Source organism: Ovis aries, chromosome 3, assembly GCF_016772045.2.
Source record: "Ovis aries strain OAR_USU_Benz2616 breed Rambouillet chromosome 3, ARS-UI_Ramb_v3.0, whole genome shotgun sequence".
NCBI lineage: Eukaryota > Metazoa > Chordata > Mammalia > Artiodactyla > Bovidae > Ovis > Ovis aries.
In genome coordinates, this window is record NC_056056.1 from 38,042,979 (window position 1) to 38,066,372 (window position 23,394).

Here is a 23,394-nt window from a genome sequence, read left to right on the forward strand (position 1 = left end):
TTCCAGGCAAGAGTACTGGAGTGGGGTGCCATTGCCTTCTCCGGCCCACAGTCCAGCCTTAAGCAATTTGGGCTCAAAGCTGTTCTGAGCTCCTGCCAAAGAGTCCGGTTTTCCTTCCAATTTGTTCTCTTCATTCTCTGGCTCACCATGGGCTCCAAAGGGGGCTGTGGAGAGGGGTGGTGGCCTCAGGGTCTCAATGCTCAGGCCTCAATTCAGTTCAGTTCAGTTCAGTCGCTCAGTCGTGTCTGACTCTTTGCGACCCCATGAATCGCAGCACGCCAGGCCTCCCTGTCCATCACCAACTCCCGGAGTTCACTCAGACTCACGTCCATCGAGTCGGTGATGCCATCCAGCCATCACATCCTCGGTCGTCCCCTTCTCCTCCTGCCCCCAATCCCTCCCAGCATCAGAGTTTTTCCAATGAGTCAACTCTTCGCATGAGGTGGCCAAAGTACTGGAGCTTCAGCTTTAGCATCATTCCTTCCAAGGAAATCCCAGGGTTGATCTCCTTCAGAATGGACTGGTTGGATCTCCTTGCAGTCCAAGGGACTCTCAAGAGTCTTCTCCAATACCACAGTTCAAACGCACCAATTCTTCGCCACTCAGCCTTCTTCATGGTCCAACTCTCACATCCATACATGACCACAGGAAAAACCATAGCCTTGACTAGACGGACCTTAGTCAGCAAAGTAATGTCTCTGCTTTTGAATATACTATCTAGGTTGGTCATAACTTTTCTTCCAAGGAGTAAGTGTCTTTTAATTTCATGGCTGCAGTCACCATCGGCAGTGATTTTGGAGCCCCAAAAAATAAAGTCTGACACTGTTTCTACTGTTTCCCCATCTATTTGCCATGAAGTGATGGGACTAGATGCCATGATCTTCATTTTCTGAATGTTGAGCTTTAAGCCAACTTTTTCACTCTCTTCTTTCACTTTCATCAAGAGGCTTTTACGTTCCTCTTCACTTTCTGCCATAAGGGTGGTGTCATCTGCATATCTGAGGTTACTGATATTTCTCCCGGCAATCTTGATTCCAGTCCAGCATTTCTTCCAGTCCAGCATTTCTCATAATGTACTCTGCATAGAAGTTAAATAAGCAGGGTGACAATATACAGCCTTGACTTACTCCTTTTCCTATTTGGAACCAGTCTGTTGTTCCATGTCCAGTTCTAACTGTTGCTTCTTGACCTGCATACAGATTTCTCAAGAGGCAGGTCAGGTGGTCTGGTATTTCCATCTCTTTCAGGATTTTCCACATTTTATTGTGATCCACACAGTCAAAGGCTTTGGCATAGTCAATAAAGCAGAAATAGATGTTTTCTGGAACTCTCTTGCTTTTTCCATGATCCAGCAGATGCTGGCAATTTGATCTCTGGTTCCTCTGCCTTTTCTAAAACCAGCTTGAACATCAGGGAGTTCACGGTTCACGTATTGCTGAAGCCTGGCTTGGAGAATTTTGAGCATTACTTTACTAGCATGTGAGATGAATGCAATTGTGCGGTAGTTTGAGCATTCTTTTGCATTGCCTTTCTTTGGGATTGGAATAAAAACTAACATTTTCCAGTCCTGTGGCCACTGCTGAGTTTTCCAAATTTGCTGGCATATTGAGTGCAGCACTTTCACAGCATCATCTTTCAGGATTTGAAGTAGCTCAACTGGAATTCCATTACCACCACTAGCTTTGCTCGTAGTGATGCTTTCTAAGGCCCACTTGACTTCACATTCCAAGGTGTCTGGCTCTCGATTAGTGATCACATCATCATGATTATCTGGGTCGTGAAGATCTTTTTTGTACAGTTCTTCTGTGTATTCTTGCCACCTCTTCTTAATATCTTCTGCTTCTGTTAGGTCCATACCATTTCTGTCCTTTATTGAGCCCATCTTTGCAAGAAATGTCTTTGCAGTCAAAGATGGAGAAGCTCTATACAGTCAATAAAAACAAGACCAGAAGCTAACTGTGGCTCAGATCATGAACTCCTTATTACCAAATTCAGACTCAAATTGAAGAAAGTAGGGAAAACTGCTAGACCATTCAGGTATGACCTAAATCAAATCTGTTATGATTATACAGTGGAAGTGAGGAATAGATTTAAGGGCCTAGATCTGATAGATAGAGTGCCTGATGAACTATGGAATGAGGTTCGTGACATTGTACAGGAGACAGGGATTAAGACCATCCCCATGGAAAAGAAATGCAAAAAAGCAAAATGGCTATCTGGGGAGGCCTTACAAATAGCTGTGAAAAAAAGAGAGGTGAAAAGCAAAGGAGAAAAGGGAAGATATAAGCATCTGAATGCAGAGTTCCAAAGAATAGCAAGAAGAGATAAGAAAACCTTCTTCAGCGATCAGTGCAAAGAAATAGAGGAAAACAACAGAATGGAAAGACTAGAGATCTCTTCAAGAAAATTAGAGATACCAAGGGAACGTTTCATGCAAAGATGGGCTTGATAGAGGACAGAATTGCTCAGGCCTGAAAAAGAGCAAAGAAAAACACATATACCCTGGGGCCACAGCCTAGTGGCTGTGCTAGAGGGTGGGACTGAAAGTCTAGGGTGGGATGGGGATCCTCTTCCTAGTGTGCCCCTCACACGCTTTCTATCATGTATGAGCTATCTTTACATTAAATGACTGCCTAAACAGATCAATAACCACCTATGGCCAGCCAGCAGAGCCTCGGGGTGGTCTAATTCTAACCACATCTGTATACAGGTACTTTGGCAGACTCCCATTAGCTGTGAAGTCCACAATATTCTGTGTAGGAATCAGTTTTAAGCCATGCTTTATTTCTGAGCCAAACCTTGCTTGTCCCACCCACCCCTCCACATCATGGAGGTGAAAAGAAAAGGACCAAGGACAGATTTGATATTTTAAGTTCAACTGAAATCCCACTTCCTCCCAAAGGTCTTCGGATTCCGCATCCATGAAAATCTCTCCCTTCTGTGAAATATCCTTGATTGCCCCTCCACCGTGACTCACCCCAGCATCTACCTTGCTGTGGGCAGGCGGTGCTGATCTGCCCACAGCATCCCTGCATAATGACTGTGCTCCCTTCCACCAGGTATCTCCTGGAACAGGATTTCCCGGGTATGAGGATTGGGCCTGAGCCGACTACTGACTCCTTCATTTCGGTGATGCAAGGCGAGGTGGAGGGCATCATCCCTGGGAACGCCCTGGTGGTGGATCCTAAGAAACCTTTCAGGAAACTGAACGCCTTTGGCAATGCCTTCTTGAACAGGTGGGTACAGAGGGAACTCACGCATCCTGGGTGCTCTCTTTTCTCCTTGGAGTATGAAAGGGCAAGACCCTGTATCTTTTCCAGACCTGGAATCTCTCTTGATTGTCCCTTTCTTAGTGGGAATGAAACCACCATTGATTAGGGATATGGAAGCTGCTAACACTGGCCTGATTTCTCCTAATCAAGTTGGGGGAGGGATCCAACTAGTTAAATCCCATCTCTAATCCACACCTCCCTCCAGGAAAAGCAGAGAGGGCTGCCCTCTGTAGTTCCCAGCTTTTGCCTATCCTTTTGCCTGGCTGGAAGGGCTTTTCAGCCAGCTAGGAGGAGGCAGAGGAAGGTTCCTCCTGTGTTGGACATTTTTTTTACTTGATGGCAGGGACCCTGGACTTAAGGTAGAAGCCCTGGCTTGGATCACTGTGCCTCCTACTAAACTCACTATGTGACCTTGGACAAGTCCCCTCCCCTGAGACAAGTCAGCCTGTAAACGCCAGGGTCACTGGGTCAATTTGAGTGGAAGAAGCTCTAGTGGCTGCTCCGCAAGCTGACCCGGGCCTTTCTGTTACTCTGCTTACCTAGAGTGCAGGCTAATTCCCTGATCAGGCTTAAAATGTAGGTCCGCACCACAATTTTGCGTGCATATTGCATTAAAAAAAAATTTTAAGCTACTTTCTATAATTGAAGGCATTTTGAGTAAAGGTAAAGACTATGGGCGTTGGGTTAAGAACCCATCCAATAGCACCATGCTCTTAGGTAGATTACCTAACTGGTCTGTGTCTGACTTTTCCCATCTGTAAAATAGGATGAGAGTAAATGTCCTCCTCCAAGGCAAGAGGACTTTGTGAGAAAGTTGGCATTTGACACAGATATTCAATGATGAGTGAAGTCACATGCAAAGGGTTAAAAAAAAAAGGACATTTCAGGAAGAGAAAACTGAAAAAAAAAATGTATATATATATATATGTGTGTGTGTGTGTGTGTGTGTGTGTGTGTGTGTGTATAGGCAGAGAGGATTCAAAGAACGTGGCTCAATGCAGGAACACTGTAACTTCTCTGCTGGAGCCTCCACAGCTGAGTGACAGATGTATACATGAACTGTTCTCTGGGGACCGGCCAGGCACATCCCCTGGGAGGAAAAACAAGGAGCAGGGCAGGGCAGGGCAGGGAGTTGAGGAGGCCCTTCCGTGTACCACCAGCTTCACTGCAGCCACGTACAGGATGGCTATACCCCAGGTGCCTGCTTCCTGTCCTTGTACTGCCCAGGGGTCCTATTCTCCCCCCGACATCTCCCTTCCCCTTCTCTGGGGGGTGTCCCAAGCCTTTTCCAGGCACCTCAGCCTCCTCTTGCAGTGGATGACCTTGCTTTCCGTTCTAGAGAAGATGGAATCCCGTATCCCTGGGTTCCCTGCCGTTGGTTTGGTTCCAGTCTGTCCATAAGTGGAGCCTGTTAGCGTCAGTGCCCCCCCCCACCCCCGCCACGCAGCCCAGGGATCTGCACCCTCTTTTACCCTCAGGTCTGCCGCTTCCCCACCCCCGCCAAGAACCCCCACCCCCAGCCATCTTCCAGGGACGGCTCTGTCAGTTACTCCTCTTCCTGACAGCTCCGCCCTCCCTTGGCTCCTTTACCGCAGGGAGCTATCTTCTTGAGAACCCTGCAGCAGGCCCTACTACCCCCTCGCTTTCCTTCCACAGCGTCTGGGCTTCACCTCCGCACTCCTTCCTGCCCCCCACCCTGTGGAACACAGCTTCCTCGTCACAGCTGCCCATGTGAACATTGTCCGTGACCTCTCTGTGATAAGCCGTGAGCACGTTCGGTCCCCACCCCACCTCATCTCTCAACCACCATCCCCTCTCAGCTCCTTGGCCTCCTCCTGTCTCCCTGGCAGACCCTCTCCAGTCTCCCCCAGCCCCCTTTTGCTCTGGCCCCTGTGACCTGGTGTCCCCCTCGGCTTCTGCCCTGCTCACTCCATGCACCTGGCCTGGGTGATGCTCACCTAGAGCCCTGGCCCCAAACACCAGCCCCATCTACATGACCTCCTGGTCACCAAGTGACAGCAACCCTGCTCAAACTGCTTTCAGCAAAATGTGGAATTTATTGAGGAATGCTGGAGCGTGCCTTAGAACCTATGGACAAGAATCTGGCTGGGCCCAAGGCATAGAGGGAACCATGGGCTTTAATAGGACAGGGGCCGCGCCATGGACTGTCTAGCACAGTGCCAGAAACACAGCACGTGCTTCGTAAATATTTACCAAATGGATCTGGAGAAGCTGACAACCACCGTATCAGATTGTATCACTCTTTTGCTTAGAACGTTCCAATGGATTTTTACCACCCTCAGTATAAAATCCACATTTCTTAACATGGCTTTCAAGGCCCTTATAATCTGGCCCCTACCTCCCTGTCCGGCCACGTCTCTAGCTGCTCCAGCCATCTGGTTCTCATCTCAGTGATAGTGTCCCCTGGCCTGGTGCCTACACACACACGTACGTGCACACACACACACACACACGCTCCCCTCGCCCCTCTTATTTCCGTGTGGCATCTCCACCTGCTTCTGTTAGTTTCCTAGGACTGCCAGAACAAATTACCATGAACTAGGTGGCTTTAAAATAAATATTGACTCATAGTTCTGGAGGCTAGAAGTTCAAAATCAAGGTGTTGGCAGGGTCATGCCCCGTCTGAAGCCCAGAGGGGAGAATCTTTCCTTGCTTCTTCTAGCTTCTGGTTACTCCAGGCATTTTGTTTGTATCAGAATAATTCCAATCTCTGACTCCATCTTTACATGGCCATCTCCCTGTGCCTATCTGTATCTTCACTTAGCTACACACATACACACACACACACGCTCACACACACATACACCCTGGCTTCCTGCCTGCACCCCTGTCCTCCCAGCAAAGCTGGTCACCTTTTGAGGTCTTACTTCAGGTTCTGTCTCCCCTGTGTGGCTTCCTGGACTCTTTCCCATGCATCCCTGGCCTCCTCACCTGACCTGCATTTCTGCAGCCACCTCACTGGAGAGCAGAGGCTCCCTTCCCTGTCTGTTCCCAAGACAGTGGGACTGTGAACTGGAACTGTGATGGTCAGACACCTTGTCGGCTTCCACCAAAAATGGCATTTAAGAGAGAAGGCTTGAAGTAAGAAGGATCCAGCTTAGGTTTACCAGTTTATATTTGGAGACTTTGGTATGTAACACTGGAAATGTTTCCTTGCTTAAGGCTTGAGAAGGAAATGGCAACCTACCCCAGTATTCTTGCTTGGGAAATCCCATGGAGAGAGGAACCTGGCGGACTACAGTCCATAGGGCCACACAGAGTCGGGCATGACTTAAGCGACTTAGCGTGCATGCACGCTATGCTAATAGCAATATTTGGTATTTGGACAGCCTCTTAAAAGCCCACATAAGCATTCCTGCGTGGTGTGGCCCATTCTTCAAGTCCAGTTGTAGTGTCTCCTCCTCCAGGAAGCCTTCCTTCCACCTTGGATCTCCTGAGTCCTTCATTTGACCTCTTGGGGGTGCTGGTCCCATGGTACCTATGTCCTTCTGCACACCTCCACTATTCTACCAGACTGTGCTCCTGGTGGGGCAGGGTTCAAGCGCTGGACATCCTGGTGTCCCTGCCAGCAGGGGCTCACAGACATAGTCCTACAGCTGCCTTAGGATGCCCCCGAGAGCTTCCTCCAAGTACAGATCCTGGGTCCACTATGGGGGTTGGTCTAACTTGGGCTGGGAGTCTGCATTGGAACCTCTGCCCAGGGCAGGAGAGGTTGGTATGGGGCCAAAAGGAGGGTGCCTGAGAGGCAAGGGCAGAATGGCGGCTCACCACGGGTCTCTTCCCACCTATGCAGGTTTGTGTGTGCCCAGCTGCCCAACCCCGTGCTGGAGAGCATCAGCGTCATTGACACACCAGGCATCCTCTCTGGAGAGAAGCAGAGGATCAGCAGAGGTAAGCGAGGCACCTGGTAGGCTTGGCCCTGGCTCTGTGTTATATTCTTTTCAGAATGTTCTCCGGCTTCTATACCAGGATAGAGGTTCCTGGGGCCTTGCTGTCTCCTGATGAGTCAGCACTGCCTCGTGTGCTATGTGGGGTGGTCCTAGGCAGGGGCTAGTACCAGAGCTCAGGTCCATTGTCACTCAGGAGCAGCTGGCCTCAGGCTTCTCATCTGTGAAATGGACATATCAGTGTCTGCCTTACTCGCCTCATTGGGTTTCTTCCTGGGCCAAACCCTGGCTTGTTCTAAAGGTCCTGCTGTCCCTGTCCCAGGAGCTGGCAGCTCTGCAGGGAGGCAAGTACGGGCAGAGGACTTCAGCCAACAGCATGAGGATGACAGTGTGCTTTGGGGTGTGAGAGCAGGGAGCTGGGTACTTGAAAATGCTCATTCCAGCAGATGTGGGTGACTGCTCATTGAGGGAGGTCCCTGGTATGGGGTATCAGGAGCCTGAACTCAAGAGCCAGACCACCAGCGTTCTGAGCCTGCCTCTAACACTTCCTGGCAGGGTGACCTGGAGGGTTTCTTTCCTTCAGCCGCCTCATCTGTAGAGTAGAGGACATAAGTCTATCTACCTTCTAGGGTTGTTTGAGGATTAAAAGAAATAACACAAGTGAAAAACCTCCTGTCTGGCTCATAGCAAGTGCCCGGTAAAAATGAGTTCTTACCAGTCATCACCACCACCAGCATCATCGGGGTTTTCCTAGCTCTAAAATACTAGATGGATACTGCAAAAGTCTTAAAGCTACAGCTTAGGACCATGCTCCCCCAGCCTCACCAGCCACACCAGACTGTGTGCCCCAGATGGCCCCCTACCATTTCTGTGCTGATGCTGTATTTCTGGTAAGAAAAGCTGATGAAGCCATGCCCACCCCAGTCCTGGAGCTGGGAGCTGGGCAGGAGCCAAACTAGCACTCTGAAGGCAGCTTCTGGGAAGGGAAGGCTTTGCACAGGCAAGAGTTCTCTGGGCAACCTTCGGTGACCACCCACCTTCCTTCCACACATGCCTGGGGTGAGGTGCATGTATGGTGGTGCAGGGGAGAGGCGGACATAGAACCAATGGCCTGGCGGGGAGGGACATCTCACCCCCTCCCTCTGGTCTACCTGCCCTTTGGAAGCACTCTGTTCAGGGCCCCAGTGGGGTGCAGGGAGCAACTTGGACAGCTGCCTTGCTTCTATTTGTTTCCCTAATTATTCCCTTCCTCCTGACCAGTCCCTACCATCACCCCTTAAGTCTTCCTCTAGGCTCATCCTGAGTTTAGGCCTAAAGGGGATTTACACAGATAGCCTGTGTCTCCTCGAAGAAGAGAGAAGACAAAGTTCTCCCCCTGAACTCCCCAAGCATTGGGTTCCTACAAGTACAGCCTGACCAGGGGTCCAGAGAGGATTCTAGCCTTTGGGTTTCCAAGGGCACTGGACTGGGAGTTTAGAGCATTGGGTTTTAGAACCTGTGGGTCTCAGTAGGTCACATTTTCCCCTGAGTCTTAATGTCCCTGTGAGTAGCAAAGGGTAATGATACCCATCACCTGACCTCATGATGTCCACAGACAGTGATGGAAACTTGAACATCAGCTCTGGAATGGAACATCAGAACTGGAGCTCACAGTGAGCTCCCTTCTTTCGTCTTTATCTGACACCCAGGGCCCTATCAATAGGGCAGCAGCAGGACAATCTAGCAATACAATGGCCTTCCTTGCAGTTGTGCAGTGCACTGCCTGTGCAACTGTACATGGCAGCCCTGCTTCTAGAGATGCCTGCCTTCCTCAGCTTCTGTTACATTCTGTTCTTTTCCTATTCCTCTTTCTCCTGACTTTGTCTTTGGACCTCAATGGCTTCTCTACAGTAAACTGGGGGCTCAGTTTTCCTGCTTTCCCTTCCTATCCCCTTCCCACCCCATGCCAACTGCCACCAGGTCTCGCCCCACTTCTGGGAGAAGTGATAGCCCAGTGTGTGTCTCTGCAGACCTGTTTGATCTCTGCCCTCCTGAGCCTAGATTATAAATGCAGCTGCTGGCAAAGTAGCCTGGGATAAAAACAAGAGCTGAGAGCTGAGCTGCCAGTCCTGCATCATCAGCCTGGGGCAGGGCTAACCTCAGCACTCCACAGAGACCAGGAAAATAGAGGGTGGGTATTGGATACCCTCAGATATCAGGGGCACCCCAGATAAGGAAAGTTTCTAATATGAAGACCTCCCCCCCTCATCCCTCACAATCAGCCATAGAATTAGGTAGTTCAATGTTTACCTGTATACATATAACCCTCTATCTATATACATCACACCTCCCTCCACACACCCACCATGCACACACACAGGTATGTGCACAGAACCAAACACTCTTCTGTGGCCTTTCGCCTGGGCTCTCAGAACTCTGGGTTTGGCCACAGTACAGATTTGGTGCTTCTTGCCTTCCTGCAGCCCAGGGTCAGGATAGTCCATGGATAGCCCAGCAGGTGCACACCAGACTAAGGTGGTAAGTCAAGCCTGAAATCCAGCCATATTCCGCTCACTGAGCCTCATGCCAGGTTCAAGGCTGTGTCTCACCAGGGAAACGGGGCATCGTCATCACATTTACACTGAGCCTCTTCTGGGCCGAGGCCTGGTGTGCCACCTCTCCCAGAGGCCCCTCCCAGGCCTCAGACTTCACAGGTGGAGCACTCAGGCGCCAGGCGAGAGCTGGGCCAAGTGTGGTCCTTGTTCAAGGTGTGGCCCCTCTGCCCAGATCTGAGGGTGCCTTGTGTGCCTTGTGGGAGAGCCGGAAGCAGGGACGTCCGGGAACCTGAGCCCGGGAAGTCCTGGCCCACACTTGTCTCTGGAGGCAGATGCTTTGGGGTGGGCGGGAGAGGGGCAGGGAGGCAGTTGCTGGAAGTGACAGGATGTGTCCAGCCCGGGACTCATTGCTGGGAAGAAGCGAGGATGCAGCGGAAGAGGAAGGCTCCGGAAGCCTGAGTGTCCTCACACTTGGGAACCACATTTCCTGTCCACCTCCCAGCTAGAAACCCCCACAGGCCCCACCTTAGAAAAGCAACCCCACAGTGCACTGCACACATCACTCCAGCGGACCCCATCCTGTGCAGGTGAGCTCAGCAGGGCTGGAGCAGGAAAACGCTTGCCCAGGTCACACAGCTGGGATGGGAACTCTGGTCTCCTGCTTCCCTGTCGAGTAGCTTCTCAGCACATTAGCATGGCCTGCCTGCCCACGAGGAGCTCAGAGAAGAGGAATGGGGCATGCTGTCACCTGGAGACCAGGGAGCACGCTCTCCTCTGCAACTTTCCCCTGGGGACCCCGGAGTGTCAGGGCCAATCCTCACAGTCTCCCATCCCTGGCCTGTTCCTGGCGCCCTCACTTAGGGGCCTCCAGGCCCCCGGACCACATTCTGTACATACACACCTGTAGGGTTGTCACATGCCAGGGTGGAGTAGCAGAGTCCCGAGTCCCTTCAAAAGGGTGCACAGACACCATGTGGCCACCTGGGAGGCCTGGGACAAGGCTGTTCGGCTGCTTTTCAAGGTGACTTCTGGGAGGCATGTAGTGTGGCCTTTGTCATCTTAACTGGTCCCACACTTTGCAAACTGATACCTTCTAATTTCTCTTTCTCTAAGATGTCTTTAAATCTTGGCAGATTCTGGAACAGGACCTTTTATGTACCCACCTCAAATAAGCTCGGCGCCTGGAGCTCCAGCCTTGCAGGGCTCTGAGCCGAGAAGGGAACACAGAGGGGAGTGAGGATCTGGGTCCTAGCCCCAAGTTTACCCCCAGCTGGCTGTGTGAGCTGGGGCGAGCCCCTTCGCCTCTCTGTTCCCTCTCCTTCCCTGTTAGATGTGTCTGCCTGTTTACCTCCTGGCACACGGAGAGTTGTGGGAGTCAAATGAGACTGTGTGGCTGAAAATACCAAGAAACGTGCTGCCTTGTCAGCACCCTTGCCCTGCCTCTCAGGCTGTGAAGGAAGCTGGCTGATGACTAAGGAGTTGCTGCACTTATTGTTGTTTGTCTCATTGATTTCCTCCTGCCTGGAATTACTTAGAAATGCTTTCCTTCCAGTGCCCTGGAGCCTGGGGTGGGGGGCGGGCCTGCAGGCTACCCATGTTCTGCTCCAGGGGCCTGTTCACCCACTCTCCCAGAAAAGGCAGACTTGCTACCTGTAATTCCAGGACGGCCAGCTTCACTATCAGTCTTCCAGAGCTTGAATCTCCCACCACCCACCAGTCCACATTTCATGAACCCTTAGCTACTGCAAGGACTTGAGAGCCCTGTTGTGGGTCTCTGAGCTGTTCCCAGAACCAGCAAGGGAAAGGGGGCTCGTCACCCCAGATGTTGCAGCAGAGCCTCCAGACTGAGTCTGGGCCCTCCCCATGGCTCTCTTGTAACCATGGTTCTACCATTAATCCCCCACCAGTCAGTCATTTTTATCCCCATTTTACAGCCGAAAAACTGAGGTTCAGACTTGCCTAAATCCACACAGAAACTAAATGGGAGAGCAGCCCATTCCCCTTTCCTGAATAGGTCTACTCCGTGCTTTTCTGATGCTCCCATTCCTGGATCTGCATAATCTCAGTCTACAAAACCAATTAGATACCCAGCCTGGAGCCCGCGAGGCTCTATAGCCAGGATCAGGGAGGCTGAGCTTCAGAGAGAGCCCGCAGAGTCATTGCTTGACTCTCATTTCCTCACAGCCACACCTGGGGAGGAAGCTTTCTCAGCATCCCCCTGCTGGTAATTTGATAGCCAGCCCTGCCAGAGCAAGCAGAATTTGCAAAAGTGGAAGGATGAAGAGGAGGCCTCCGTGCATCTGAAATCCTAGAAAGGGTTCCCAGAAGCCATCTGCCTACCCTCAGGCAGGAGCAGCCTTCATATGGGCACCCAGGACATCTAAGACAGCAGCCCCCAGCCTTCCTTCCCCCGGATTAACAAGCAAAGAGACCAAGGACCAGAGAAGGAAGGCTTCTTGCCCCAAGACACACAGCAAGTTGATAGCTGAGCAGAAACTAGAGGTGGGCGTGTCCAGACCAGTGCTCCTCAGATGACCCCTTCAGAGCACACCCAAGTCATGGGCACTCAGGCTTGAAAGAAGCTCCGCACAGAGGGACAGAGCCATAGGAGCAGCCAGGGTCACAGGCAGTCTCACCTGCGTCCTCGTTGTTGAATGGATCCTCACAGCCAGCCTCTGGCAGGGTGTGGTGGGTTCTGTAAGGTAAAGGAACTAGAGAAGGCAAGGTTCGGAAAAAGGAGGAGACCAGCACTTGATCGGAACAGACCACCTTTAATGAGGCGAGCAGGGGCAGCAGTCAGATTAGTGAGCTCCTGCGCTAAGTCAAGAAGACAGTAGGTATATAAAGAAAACACAGATGCAGAGATACATCGTTTTGAGGGGTCTGTTTTTCCTCATGATTATTTTTGATTAGTTAGCTTTCAGCAACTGGTGCGAGGAATTCCTGAGACCGGCCAGAGACTGGGATTAGCTGGGAACTGAACGTAATCAATCTTAATGTCCATTCCTTTCTTTGGGGGAGAAAGTTCTTTATTCTGTATAGAATGGTGGGGAGGATCTGGAGGGAGTTTTAACTCCAGGCTATTTTGAGCCATGTAGCTTTCCTTCAGGTTGCAATTCAGAGACCAGGAAACTGAGGCCCAGGGATGGCTTATTCACTGTCCCTGGGATGTAAAAGGCAGAACAGCTCTCACATTTCAGTTCTGAGCAGCACATGCTGATAGAGCACCTACTGTGTGCAGGGGACCATGCTGAGCACAGGGAAGCAGAGGAGGATGAGCAGGCCCTGCCCCGCCAGCTCCCAATGCAACGGGGGGACAATGCATCCTGATGGTTCCCTGGGTCAGCCAAGAGGCCGGCACCTGCCTGAAGGGCACCTGACCCAGCTGTAGGGACAGGCACGCCCTGTTCTGGCAGCACTGACTGGGGTCGTCCCTTTCTTGCCCCTCCCCACGCGGGGTCCGGTCAGGCTTCTGAGATTTGCCCCACTCCCTCCAGGTCTTTGCAGCAGAGCCTCCTTGTGCAAGGCTACCGTCATTGTGGACTGGCGAAGGCTCAGAGGCCAGGAGCCTCTTCCCTGTAGCTTCACTGGCCCCTTCAATCTCCCTAGCCCATGGAGGGGTGGCTAGAGAGCTGGGCTTAGAGCCAGAAGACCTGCGTTCTGGTCCTGAGCCCTGGGCAGGCTTAGCGGCTTGCTTTGAGCCATGTCATCAAGTGTCCAGGACTAGCTGCTCTGACTGCCCAGCTGATGGTGAGCAGTTGCCACCAGCGGCCACATGAGGTGTGCTGAGCAGTGAGGGCTGAAATCTGCCTCACAGGAGGGAGGGACATAGGGAAAAGGCAGCCTGCTCTTCACAGCTGCCCTCCCCATAGCCAGCACCACCATAGCCAAAACCTTTCTGGCTAGATTTGGGAGCAGGCCTCAACAGAAGGGCAGAGGCCGCTGAGCCCCACTGCCCTCCCCAGCCACGGCGGAGGGCAAGCTTGCTGGTTCCAGGCACTGCAGCAGCAAAGTCGCAACCTATTTTCCAGGTTCTTGGGGCACTGGGGCCCGGAAGTCAGTTTGCCTTGATTTTCTGAGACCTCTGCCCCACTTCCTATCTATGGCTCTGAGGGGCTGCCTTCTGGAGGTGAGGTGAGCCAGGCGCCCCCTACCTGGCTGTGCTGAAGAAGATTAAATATAGCCAGAGCCAGCCCTTGGAAGGGATGGGGGAGGGAGTGAGTGCAAGCTGCAGGCCTCCCTGGAGCAGGCGGGCATGGACCTTGGGGCTCAGTGGGAGCTGTGAGTCCAGCCTGGGCACAAGAAGGGGAGAGGGAGGCAGGGGGCTCAAAGGTGCAGGACCACTGCCTGCAGGACGGTGTAGGGTGCCCAGGGCCCCATAGCCAGGTCTAGTCCTGAACACCCCCTCCCCAACACACACACACATACACACACACCAGCAATTGACTCTCCCCTCATCTCTGAGTCTCTCCTCTGGAAAGTGGGACTGTGCCTGCCTCACAGGGTGGTGTGGGGGTGAATTGAGGTCATGATGTGAACTGAATCGAAGTCTGAGGCTCTAACAGTCTCTCCAGGGGATTCTGCTGAACTCACGCTGAGGACCTTGTTACAGGCGAGCAGAGCTGCTTGCCTCTCACTCGGTTGCAAAGCAGTTGCCGAATGACTCTCCCTGGTCTCTAATCTTCCTCTGTGAGGCAGGGGGGGAACTGCTGGCTTTTTCCTTTTGGCTCAGTCTCCCACTCAATGGTGGCAAAGAGCTCTGGGACCCCAAGGTCTCTGCATGTAAAACCCTGTGGTGTTGGGAGCCAGGGTCTTTGAGCCCACCCAGAACCTAAGGAAGGGCTCCTACCGCCCTGCCAGCGGTGTGGCAGTGGGGAGCGACAGAAGGCCCAACACTTCCACCTTTATCCCAGCACTGCTGCTCCTGGGCTGTGTGCCCTCGAGCAAGTCACTTCTTTACCTCTCTGAGCCTCACATCCCCATCTATTGCCCTTTGTATGGAAGAGGAGACTGAGAGGTGAAGCTGCTTCCTCTCTAGCTGCTAGGTGAGCTGAGCATCTCTGGTCCTTAAAAATCTATTAACTAGATACTATTCATATGCCCATTTATAGATGGAGATACTGACTCAGAGACAGTCAGTAACTGGGCCAAAGTTTCAAGGCCAAATAGTGAAATGATGGAGGAGCCAGAGTTGAACCCAGATCTGACTCCCGAGACCATGTTATTTCCACTGCACCGCCGCCTCACCCCAAATCCCTACCCTTCACCCCAAAGGCCCCACCCCCTGACTCTGCTCTGCCACAGGGTACGACTTTGCTGCTGTCCTCGAGTGGTTCGCCGAGCGGGTGGACCGCATCATCCTGCTCTTTGACGCCCACAAGCTGGACATCTCCGATGAGTTCTCAGAAGTCATCAAAGCCCTCAAGAACCACGAGGACAAGATGCGAGTGGTGCTGAACAAGGCCGACCAGATCGAGACGCAGCAGCTGATGCGAGTGTACGGGGCCCTCATGTGGTCCCTGGGGAAGATCGTCAACACGCCCGAGGTGATCCGGGTCTACATCGGCTCCTTCTGGTCCCACCCGCTTCTCATCCCAGACAACCGGAAGCTCTTTGAGGCCGAGGAGCAGGACCTGTTCAGAGACATCCAGAGTCTGCCCCGAAACGCTGCCCTGCGCAAGCTGAATGACCTCATCAAGAGAGCCAGGCTGGCCAAGGTGAGGCTGCCTCTAGGAGAGGGGCAGCATGGGCAGGGCCGGTGGTTTGGGGTTGAGGTCAGCTGCAAGGGGAGAGGGCTACTGCCTGCAGCCCTGAGCTACTGTCTGCCCATGTGAGGATGTCCGGTAGTCACTGCCTTGTGAGCATCAGCCATGCCACTCGGAGGGGGTGGGGCTGGGTAGTATGGTGCTTACGATGACATGCCCTGGCATCAGATGGCCAGATTGGAGTCAACTCCATAGTTTACAGTGTGATCCCAACCTCAGCAAGGCCCTTAGTTGCTCTGTGCCTGCTCCCACATCTGTGCAATGAAAGGGTTAGAAGATAACATAGAATAAAGATGGCAAAGCCCTCATCACAGTGCCTGGCATCCTCACAAGTGCTTTGTTCGTGTCAGCTGTTGTTACTGTCTTCCTCATCAACATCATCACCAGAATTACCATCCCTATTAGTCTTGACCTTAACCTCCTCACAAACTCCCCTTCCCCCAAGATCTAGTGAAACAGCTCAGTGCTGTAAGCAATGGAAGAGAAAGAGGATGGAGACAAATTATTTCAGAAGTAGGAGCAGGAGGAAGAGTTTGTAGAAAAGATGGGGTGAGAGGTGCCCTGGAGGGAAGGCAAGAACTTGATCTTGATGGTAAAGGAAAGAACTAGAGGTCTTAATCTGAAGGCTTCTCCTTGCCCCTGTCATTCAGGTTCACGCCTACATCATCAGCTCTCTGAAGAAGGAGATGCCCTCCATGTTTGGAAAGGACAACAAGAAGAAGGAGCTGGTGAACAATCTGGCTGAGATTTATGCCCAGATTGAGCGGGAGCACCAGATCTCACCTGGGGACTTCCCCAACCTGAAGAGGATGCAGGTAACCAGGGTCTGGGGGCTCCAGGAAAGGGACGAGCTGGCTGAGCATCTCAAACTGGGAGTAGACCACCCTAGGATGTTCTGGGGAAACTCAGCCCAGAATCAACAGGCAGGCAGGTAGCCCTGGGTATGCCCTTCCTGCTGGGCTGACACTGGCCCAACAGGTGCCAGGCCTGGGCCCTGGGAGAAACATGGAGCCCTGGTGCTCGCAGTGGGCAGTGGTGTTAGAGGGGGCTCTGATACCTCCAGCTTATGACCTTCTCCTGTCCTGGTCACCACCGGTTTGGAATCCCCACCGCATCATGTGAGACAGGACAAGTTGCCTGACAAACATGCTCTTGGCCCTTCATTGCTTAAGTTTACTGCTGAGATCTGCCTTGGCAGTGATTTGAATATACGCCACCGAGAAGCAGAAGTCTGCACAGGAGTTTGTCATCTTTGGGTTGCACCATGGGCGCCTCTCTTGGGCCAGGGTCAGCCACACATAGTTTCTTATGTCCCCAGAAATAACCCTCTGGGGGAGGCATTTCATCCCCCTTTCACAGGTGAGCAAACTGAGGTTTACAAATGTAATTAACCTGCCTGTGGTTTTAGTAATGTTTACATAGGCTGCAAATAGAAACCCCAGGAGCTGTCCAAGGTCTAAGCAAAAACCTACCACACCCTGCTAACTGGATCCTCTCTAACCTTCTGTCTCTTGTCTACATGTTGAGGGTACAAAACACCACTTTATATGGATATTGTGAGCAGAAATCAGGTTAATGTTTGTAAGGCAGTTAGCATGGCCTGGTACAGACTATGCTGTTTAAATGCAGCAGCAAGTTAGGTGAGATTTCACCAGTAGAGGAGGCAGGGAGATGACCACAAGGAACCTACCTCTACATGATTTTTGCAACTTTCCATGATTCTGTCATTATTTAAAAAGGAAATGTTTTCAAGAATTAGGGGATTAGGAAAAATAGCAGATGTAGTAGTAATATTGTTTTTGCTCTTGTTGCTCAGAGGGTTTTAGAACATTAGTGTAGTCCCAAAGGTATGCGTTTTTGCTTTCCTATCTAGTAAAAGAAAAACAGAGACATCCAGAGTGTGCAATTGTTCATATATCCATTCATTCCTATAACTATCCACATCGAGCCAGTCACTTGTTTCAGAATTGTTTTCACATAATTTGGGCTTCAACTTTCAGTTTCTCTTTCTGTTAAGAATTTCATGCTGCTGCTGCTAAGTCACTTCAGTCGTGTCGGACTCTGTGTGACCCCATAGACGGCAGCCCACCAGGCTCCCCTGTCCCTGGGATTCTCCAGACAAGAACACTGGAGTGGGTTGCCATTTCCTTCTCCAATGCATGAAAGTGAAAAGTGAAAGGGAAGTCGCTTAGTCGTATCCGACTCTTCGCGACCCCATGGACTGCAGCCCACCAGGCTCCTCCGTCCATGGGATTTTCCAGGCAAGAGTACTGGAGTGGGGTGCCATCGCCTTCTCTGAAGAATTTCATGATCTGTAAGCAAATTTTGGGGAAGATGACATTTGAAAGGGATCATATGACTTTTTAATGTGAGGAATTCTTTTGCAACACAGATGGTTTCACCTTCTCGCTTGTTTGCCCATCTGATGTCAGGTTCTGTTAGGGATACTGGTTCAGCATGTAAATAACTGTACTGTGGGGACATATATGTGGGCTGATGGGAGTACTCATTTTGACCCCTGGAAGACACTGGGACCCCTAGTTGGGAGCCCACAAAACACACCTTGACATGGACAGGCTGGGAGAGGCAGGAACCAGAGAGGTTGTGCCCAAGGGCAGGAGAAAGGGCTTGTCTGCTCCACCCTCCACATCCCTCCCAGCCCCACCCTGGAATGGAGGTGAGGATGCCCAGGCTCACACTTGGTCTTGAAATATAGCCATGGGTGTTTTCTAAATTCTTCTGTAGTGTGCTTGTCCTGAGACTGTCCCCTGTAAACTGGCCTCCTCCCAGTGTCCCGAGATTGCTGTGGCCAGAGCCAGGGTGGGAGCTGGAAGCTCTCATCTTGTTGTTATAGCGGCCAAGGAGAATCTGGGGATATTTGAGACCTGGGACCTTTAAAAATGGCAAAGACATGCAAAGCAAAACACATCTCTTTTACCACGTAGTGTGGTGGTCATGGGAAGGCAAGGAAGGGAGCTTTTATAAAACCTGCCTACCTGCTCCTGCCTGCTGAGTCAGAACCCTCAGGGAAAAGCTGATCATTGAAAAATTTCTCCAGATAATCCCTCAGGCATCCTGATTAAGAACTACTGGCTTGGGAATGACCTTTGGCCTCTACTGTGATTTATTTCTCATTGCCTGTACCTCCCTTTTTCCTTCCTGAATGGTGATAAAATGTGATTTCCCACTCTCAGAAGGTCATGAGGAAGAGAATGAGCTCATGTAATGGAGTGTGTTTTCAAGTGTAACCCTTATTGAAGTAGGGACCCACATGACTCAGTCTCAGAGGGATGGAGCATTCAAGAGCCACTCACTGTTCAATCAATAGCCAAAAGGAACTTAGAAATTTAATGACTGTTGTCCCCTGGTATGCACATGGCATTGGTTCCAGGAACCTCCACAAATACCAAAATCCATGGATGCTCAAGTTCATTATAATATAAAATGATGTAATATCCATAAAAGCAGAGCCCTCAGATATGGAGGCCTGACTATTTGCTTCCTAGAGCACTAAAGGAATCCAAACAGATCAAGGTGAAGTGAAAGTGAAAGTCACTCAGTCATGTCCGACTGTTTGCAACCCCATGGACTATACAGTCCATGGAATTCTCCAGGCCAGAATACTGGAATTGGTAGCCTTTCCCTTCTCCAGGGGATCTTCCCAACCCAGGGATCGAACCCAGGTCTTCAATTGCAGGCAGATTTGTTACCAGCTGAGCCACCAGGGAAGCCCAAGAATACTGGAGTGGGTAGCCTATCCCTTCTCCAGCAGATCCTCCCAACCCATGAATCAAACTGGGGTCTCCTGCATTACAGGCAGATTCTTTTCCAACTGAGTTATCAGGAAAGCCCCAGACAGATCAAACCAGTTGTTAAATCTCTTTCTTCTCCAACCCCTGCCATTAGCCTCTCTCCTGAAAAATCCACCAAGAGTCAATGTATCTTTTGTCTCTTTCTCTCATATCTTTTCTGGGCCCACTGTCTTCTGTCCTCACCTTTTTTCTCTCTCTCTTCCCAGGACCAGCTACAAGCCCAGGACTTTAGCAAATTCCAGCCCCTGAAAAGCAAGCTGCTGGAGGTGGTGGATGACATGCTGGCTCATGACATTGCCCAGCTCATGGTGCTGGTGCGCCAGGAGGAGACCCAGCGGCCCGCCCAGATAGTGAAGGGCGGAGCATTCGAGGGCACCCTCCACGGCCCCTTCGGGCACGGCTACGGGGAGGGGGCCGGGGAGGGCATCGATGATGCCGAGTGGGTGGTGGCCAGGGACAAGCCCATGTACGATGAGATCTTCTACACCCTGTCACCGGTGGATGGCAAGATCACAGGTGCCAATGCCAAGAAGGAGATGGTGCGCTCCAAGCTGCCCAATAGCGTGCTGGGCAAGATCTGGAAGCTGGCTGACATCGACAAGGATGGCATGCTGGATGATGAGGAGTTTGCACTGGCCAACCACCTCATCAAGGTCAAGCTGGAGGGGCATGAGCTGCCCAACGAGCTGCCCGCCCACCTTGTACCCCCCTCCAAAAGGAAGGCCACCGAGTGATGGGAGGCAAGGAGGTCCAAAGCAGGCAGGTGTTAGAGGAGATGGGAGAGGCGATCTCTCTCTCACACACACACACATACATACACACACACACACACACACACACACACACACACAGATGTTGAGACCGGCACTGCAGATAGGAGGGAACAGGATCCCCAGGTTTCCAGGACACATGTCCAAGTGCTCAGAATTGGCTGAAGCACAGAAGCACCCAGGGTCCCAGGAGTCACGCCTCAGTCTCCATCCCTTTCTCTCCCTGGTCCCACTGCCCAGAGACCCACCTTCTCCTGTGGAGGCCGTTCACTTGGCCACAGATGGCCCACCCACCTCCAGATTCCCCAGACCCAGAGCAGATGGAAAAGGTTTTTCACTTAATAGACAATCCACTTTTTTCTATGCTTTATCCCCACCTCTTTGACTTGCTAACATGAAATCTGCTCTGGGGCCAGGAGATGGGAGGGGAGGGGGCCTCTGTAGGGAGGGGAGTGAAGGGGGAAGCGTCCTCAGGGAACCAGGCCCCAGACTTGAAGAGATGTAGCCACAGCCATGAGCCCTCTTTCCCATGCTGAGGCTCTGACTGCCTCGGCAGACCTGGCTTAAAACTTGCTTGCGCTTCCTCTCAAAGAATCCCAGAACCAGAGGGAGAAGGGAAAAACTTGGCAGGAAAGAAAGCGAAGAAATTGTCCTGTCATCTGTTGCTCTCGTAGCCAGTCAATGGCGGTTTTATCCCACAGACTTTGTGAGATTCCTGTTTTTCCCACCTGGCCTCTGTGTGGATGCTTGTACTTGACACATTTATCCATCCCTTTTGAGTGCCAGGAGCTGCATCCAGAGCTTCATATATCTTATTCCAAGTTGTCCTTAACCACTCTCCAAGGAAGTCTGTGTTAGCCCCTCCCATTTGAGCCTGAGACTCAGTAGAGTTCAGGTGACCCTCCCAGGTCACACAGCTCACATGTGATGGAGCTAGGGCCACAGACTCTGCCCTCTGCTGTGATGATATACAGGATCCCTGTGTTTCTGGCTAATGACAAACTGTGAAGAGTTAGCTGAGCACGCAGGCCCCTCACGGGCTCCCAGAGAAGGCTGGCAAGGGAGAAGGGCCCGCCAGCATTTGGTGGCCGTCAGTCTGACCATCTGTCACAGCACAGAAGCAAACCGTGCCTTCTGGCGTTGCGCCCCATGTTCCCAACCTCACAGAAGCCCAGCAGCAGCAGCAGGAATGTGAGCTGGCCTGTTGGGTGCTGTTTGCCTCTGACTCTGCTCCGCCTCCCACCCCGCAGCCTGAATCATCCCAGCTCAAATGCAGCCTCCAACTCTTCTCAAGTGGGACCTCCTGCTGACTGTCAAGAAGGCCAGTTTGAGAGGTCTGAGGCCATGTTCTCTGCAGGACCCACGACTCTGCAGTGTCTGGCAAATCCCCACCATTCCTGATGCCCTACAGCTGCCCTTATAGTCTCTCCCTCGGCTTGCTTTGTGGCCACTGAACCAGTCCCTTTGTACGCTATACTCCTACTGTGATGGAAAACAAAAACAAGTATAAGTTATTTTGTATCTATGTTCAGACTATATAGAGAATATTCTCTGTATCTACTATGTGCTTACTACTGCAGTACACTTGTCATTAGTATTCATGTTAATATAGCACATTTATCCTTTGGTATCTGCTTGGCCATAGAGCATGATTCCGTGGGAGGCTGACGGAGAGGAGTTGGGTTCTTAACTCGGGCATCTCTGGCAGAGGATCGGGGCCACCCATAGCCAGCGTCCGCAGGTAGCGTCCCATTGGCCTGGTGCTTCTCCAGGCCCACTGACTACCCAGGCTCTCCCAGTGGAACCACCTTGCCACTCTGGAGGGAAGATGGTCCCCAACTCTTGGGCTTCCTTATGCATCCACACATTTCTCTTTCTCATGAAATGAAGACCAAAGGAAAACCAAGGTACAGAGGTCCAGCCTCCTCTAATTCAGGTGCCAAGCCCAGCAAAGGACCATTTCTCAGCTCTATGCCTTTATTTCAACTGAAGAGGAATGGGAAGGACAGCAGAGTGAGGGGAGGTTTCTGTCTGTATTTTAGGTGGAGAGGGGTGTCTGTTGGTCCCCTCACCCCACCTTTGGAAACACACATGTGCCACTTTCCTGCCCTTCCTTTCCCTGAGTCTCTCCCGTCCCTTCTTCAAGGCTCCACCCCGGAGAGATCTGGCAGGCATGGGAATTCCATGTTGACACTTCTCCCATCTCCTGAGAAAGAGGAAATGGTGTTTGAGCCTTCCCCCCAGAGATGAGGGGACAGATGGGGAACACTTTCTCTGGGGCTGTCCCTCTGCCCCTGCTCTGCCTGGACCTATTGACCTCTCGCAGTCTCTGGGGGCTTGGGGAACTCTCCTGCCTCAGCCTGGAGAACATTTAAAGTGGAGGGCAGAGACTTGTCATGGCAGTCTCACCGGCAGGAAGCCCTAGAGGCCCCACAGGCCTGGCCTGCCATTCCCCACACTCAGTCTGGACCACAGAAATGCTCAGATGGAAAGAGCCACACCCTATGCCCCGTCCCCAGAAAGCCTGTCCTGGCACCTGAGTGCTCAGTCTTGTACGGGGAACACTACTGCCATAGCAGGGCCTGGCCTCAGTTTGCAGAGTGGTGAGAGGTTGCCCTGCATCACCCCATTCCCATCAGTCTCCTCTGTTCCAGGAGCAGACATTTGTTTACGTGTTAGCTGATTAGCAGAGCCATGTTGGGGGAACAGACTTATTATCCCTGTGAGATGCTAACTAGCCTCTGTACAGATTCAGTCTTACTCTCTAATTTGTCCATCCATCCATGCCTTTATCCATCCCTTTTTCTGTTCAGAAGACACTGAGAATCTCCTGCAGAAAAGACCCCAAGATGAGATTCAGACATCCATTGAGCCATTCAAAAATACTGAATACATGCCATCTGTGTGTGTGGGGGGGGGGGGGACAGTTCTAGGTGGATCAAATCAAATCAAGTTCCAGCTCTCAGAGAGCTCACAGCCTAGATGGGGAAGTGAGACACTTATACAAATATCGATAATACAATGAGGGACTATGACAGGTGCTGGGATGAGGGTGGGCAGTCAAAGTGGGGGCTAATGAGAGTCAAAAATGGCCTCCAGTAGTGGGGGAGGGTGGAAGACGGTCAGAGAAAGCTGAGGGTGAGCGTGGGGCTCTTGAGCTGAACCCCAAACCTCCTGGGGTCTGCCTCTCGGGCCCATCGTCTCCCTTCTCTAATCCAAGGAAGACAGGGTTTTTCTACAAAAATAAACACATAGCATTCCCAGCCCACAAAATCATGACAGACTCAGAAAAATTGATGTATTTGAGGAAAAGCATGATGAGAATTTTGCCCC

At 51.7% G+C, this 23,394-nt stretch overlaps 1 protein-coding gene across 1 annotated transcript in view; it reads left to right on the plus strand.

Annotated features, from left to right (window-relative positions):
- The window catches only part of EHD3 (EH domain containing 3), a 31,958-nt gene extending 10,267 nt beyond the window's left edge, over positions 1–21,691 (plus strand). Inside the window, exons 2-6 of the mRNA XM_004005802.5 lie at positions 3,060–3,236; positions 7,087–7,184; positions 15,019–15,431; positions 16,130–16,294; positions 19,498–21,691. Of these exons, the coding sequence (XP_004005851.2) occupies positions 3,060–3,236; positions 7,087–7,184; positions 15,019–15,431; positions 16,130–16,294; positions 19,498–20,025 (1,381 nt within the window). The 3' untranslated portion in view covers positions 20,026–21,691. The remainder of the gene's footprint in view (positions 1–3,059; positions 3,237–7,086; positions 7,185–15,018; positions 15,432–16,129; positions 16,295–19,497) is intronic.
- The last annotated feature ends 1,703 nt before the right edge of the window (positions 21,692–23,394 follow it).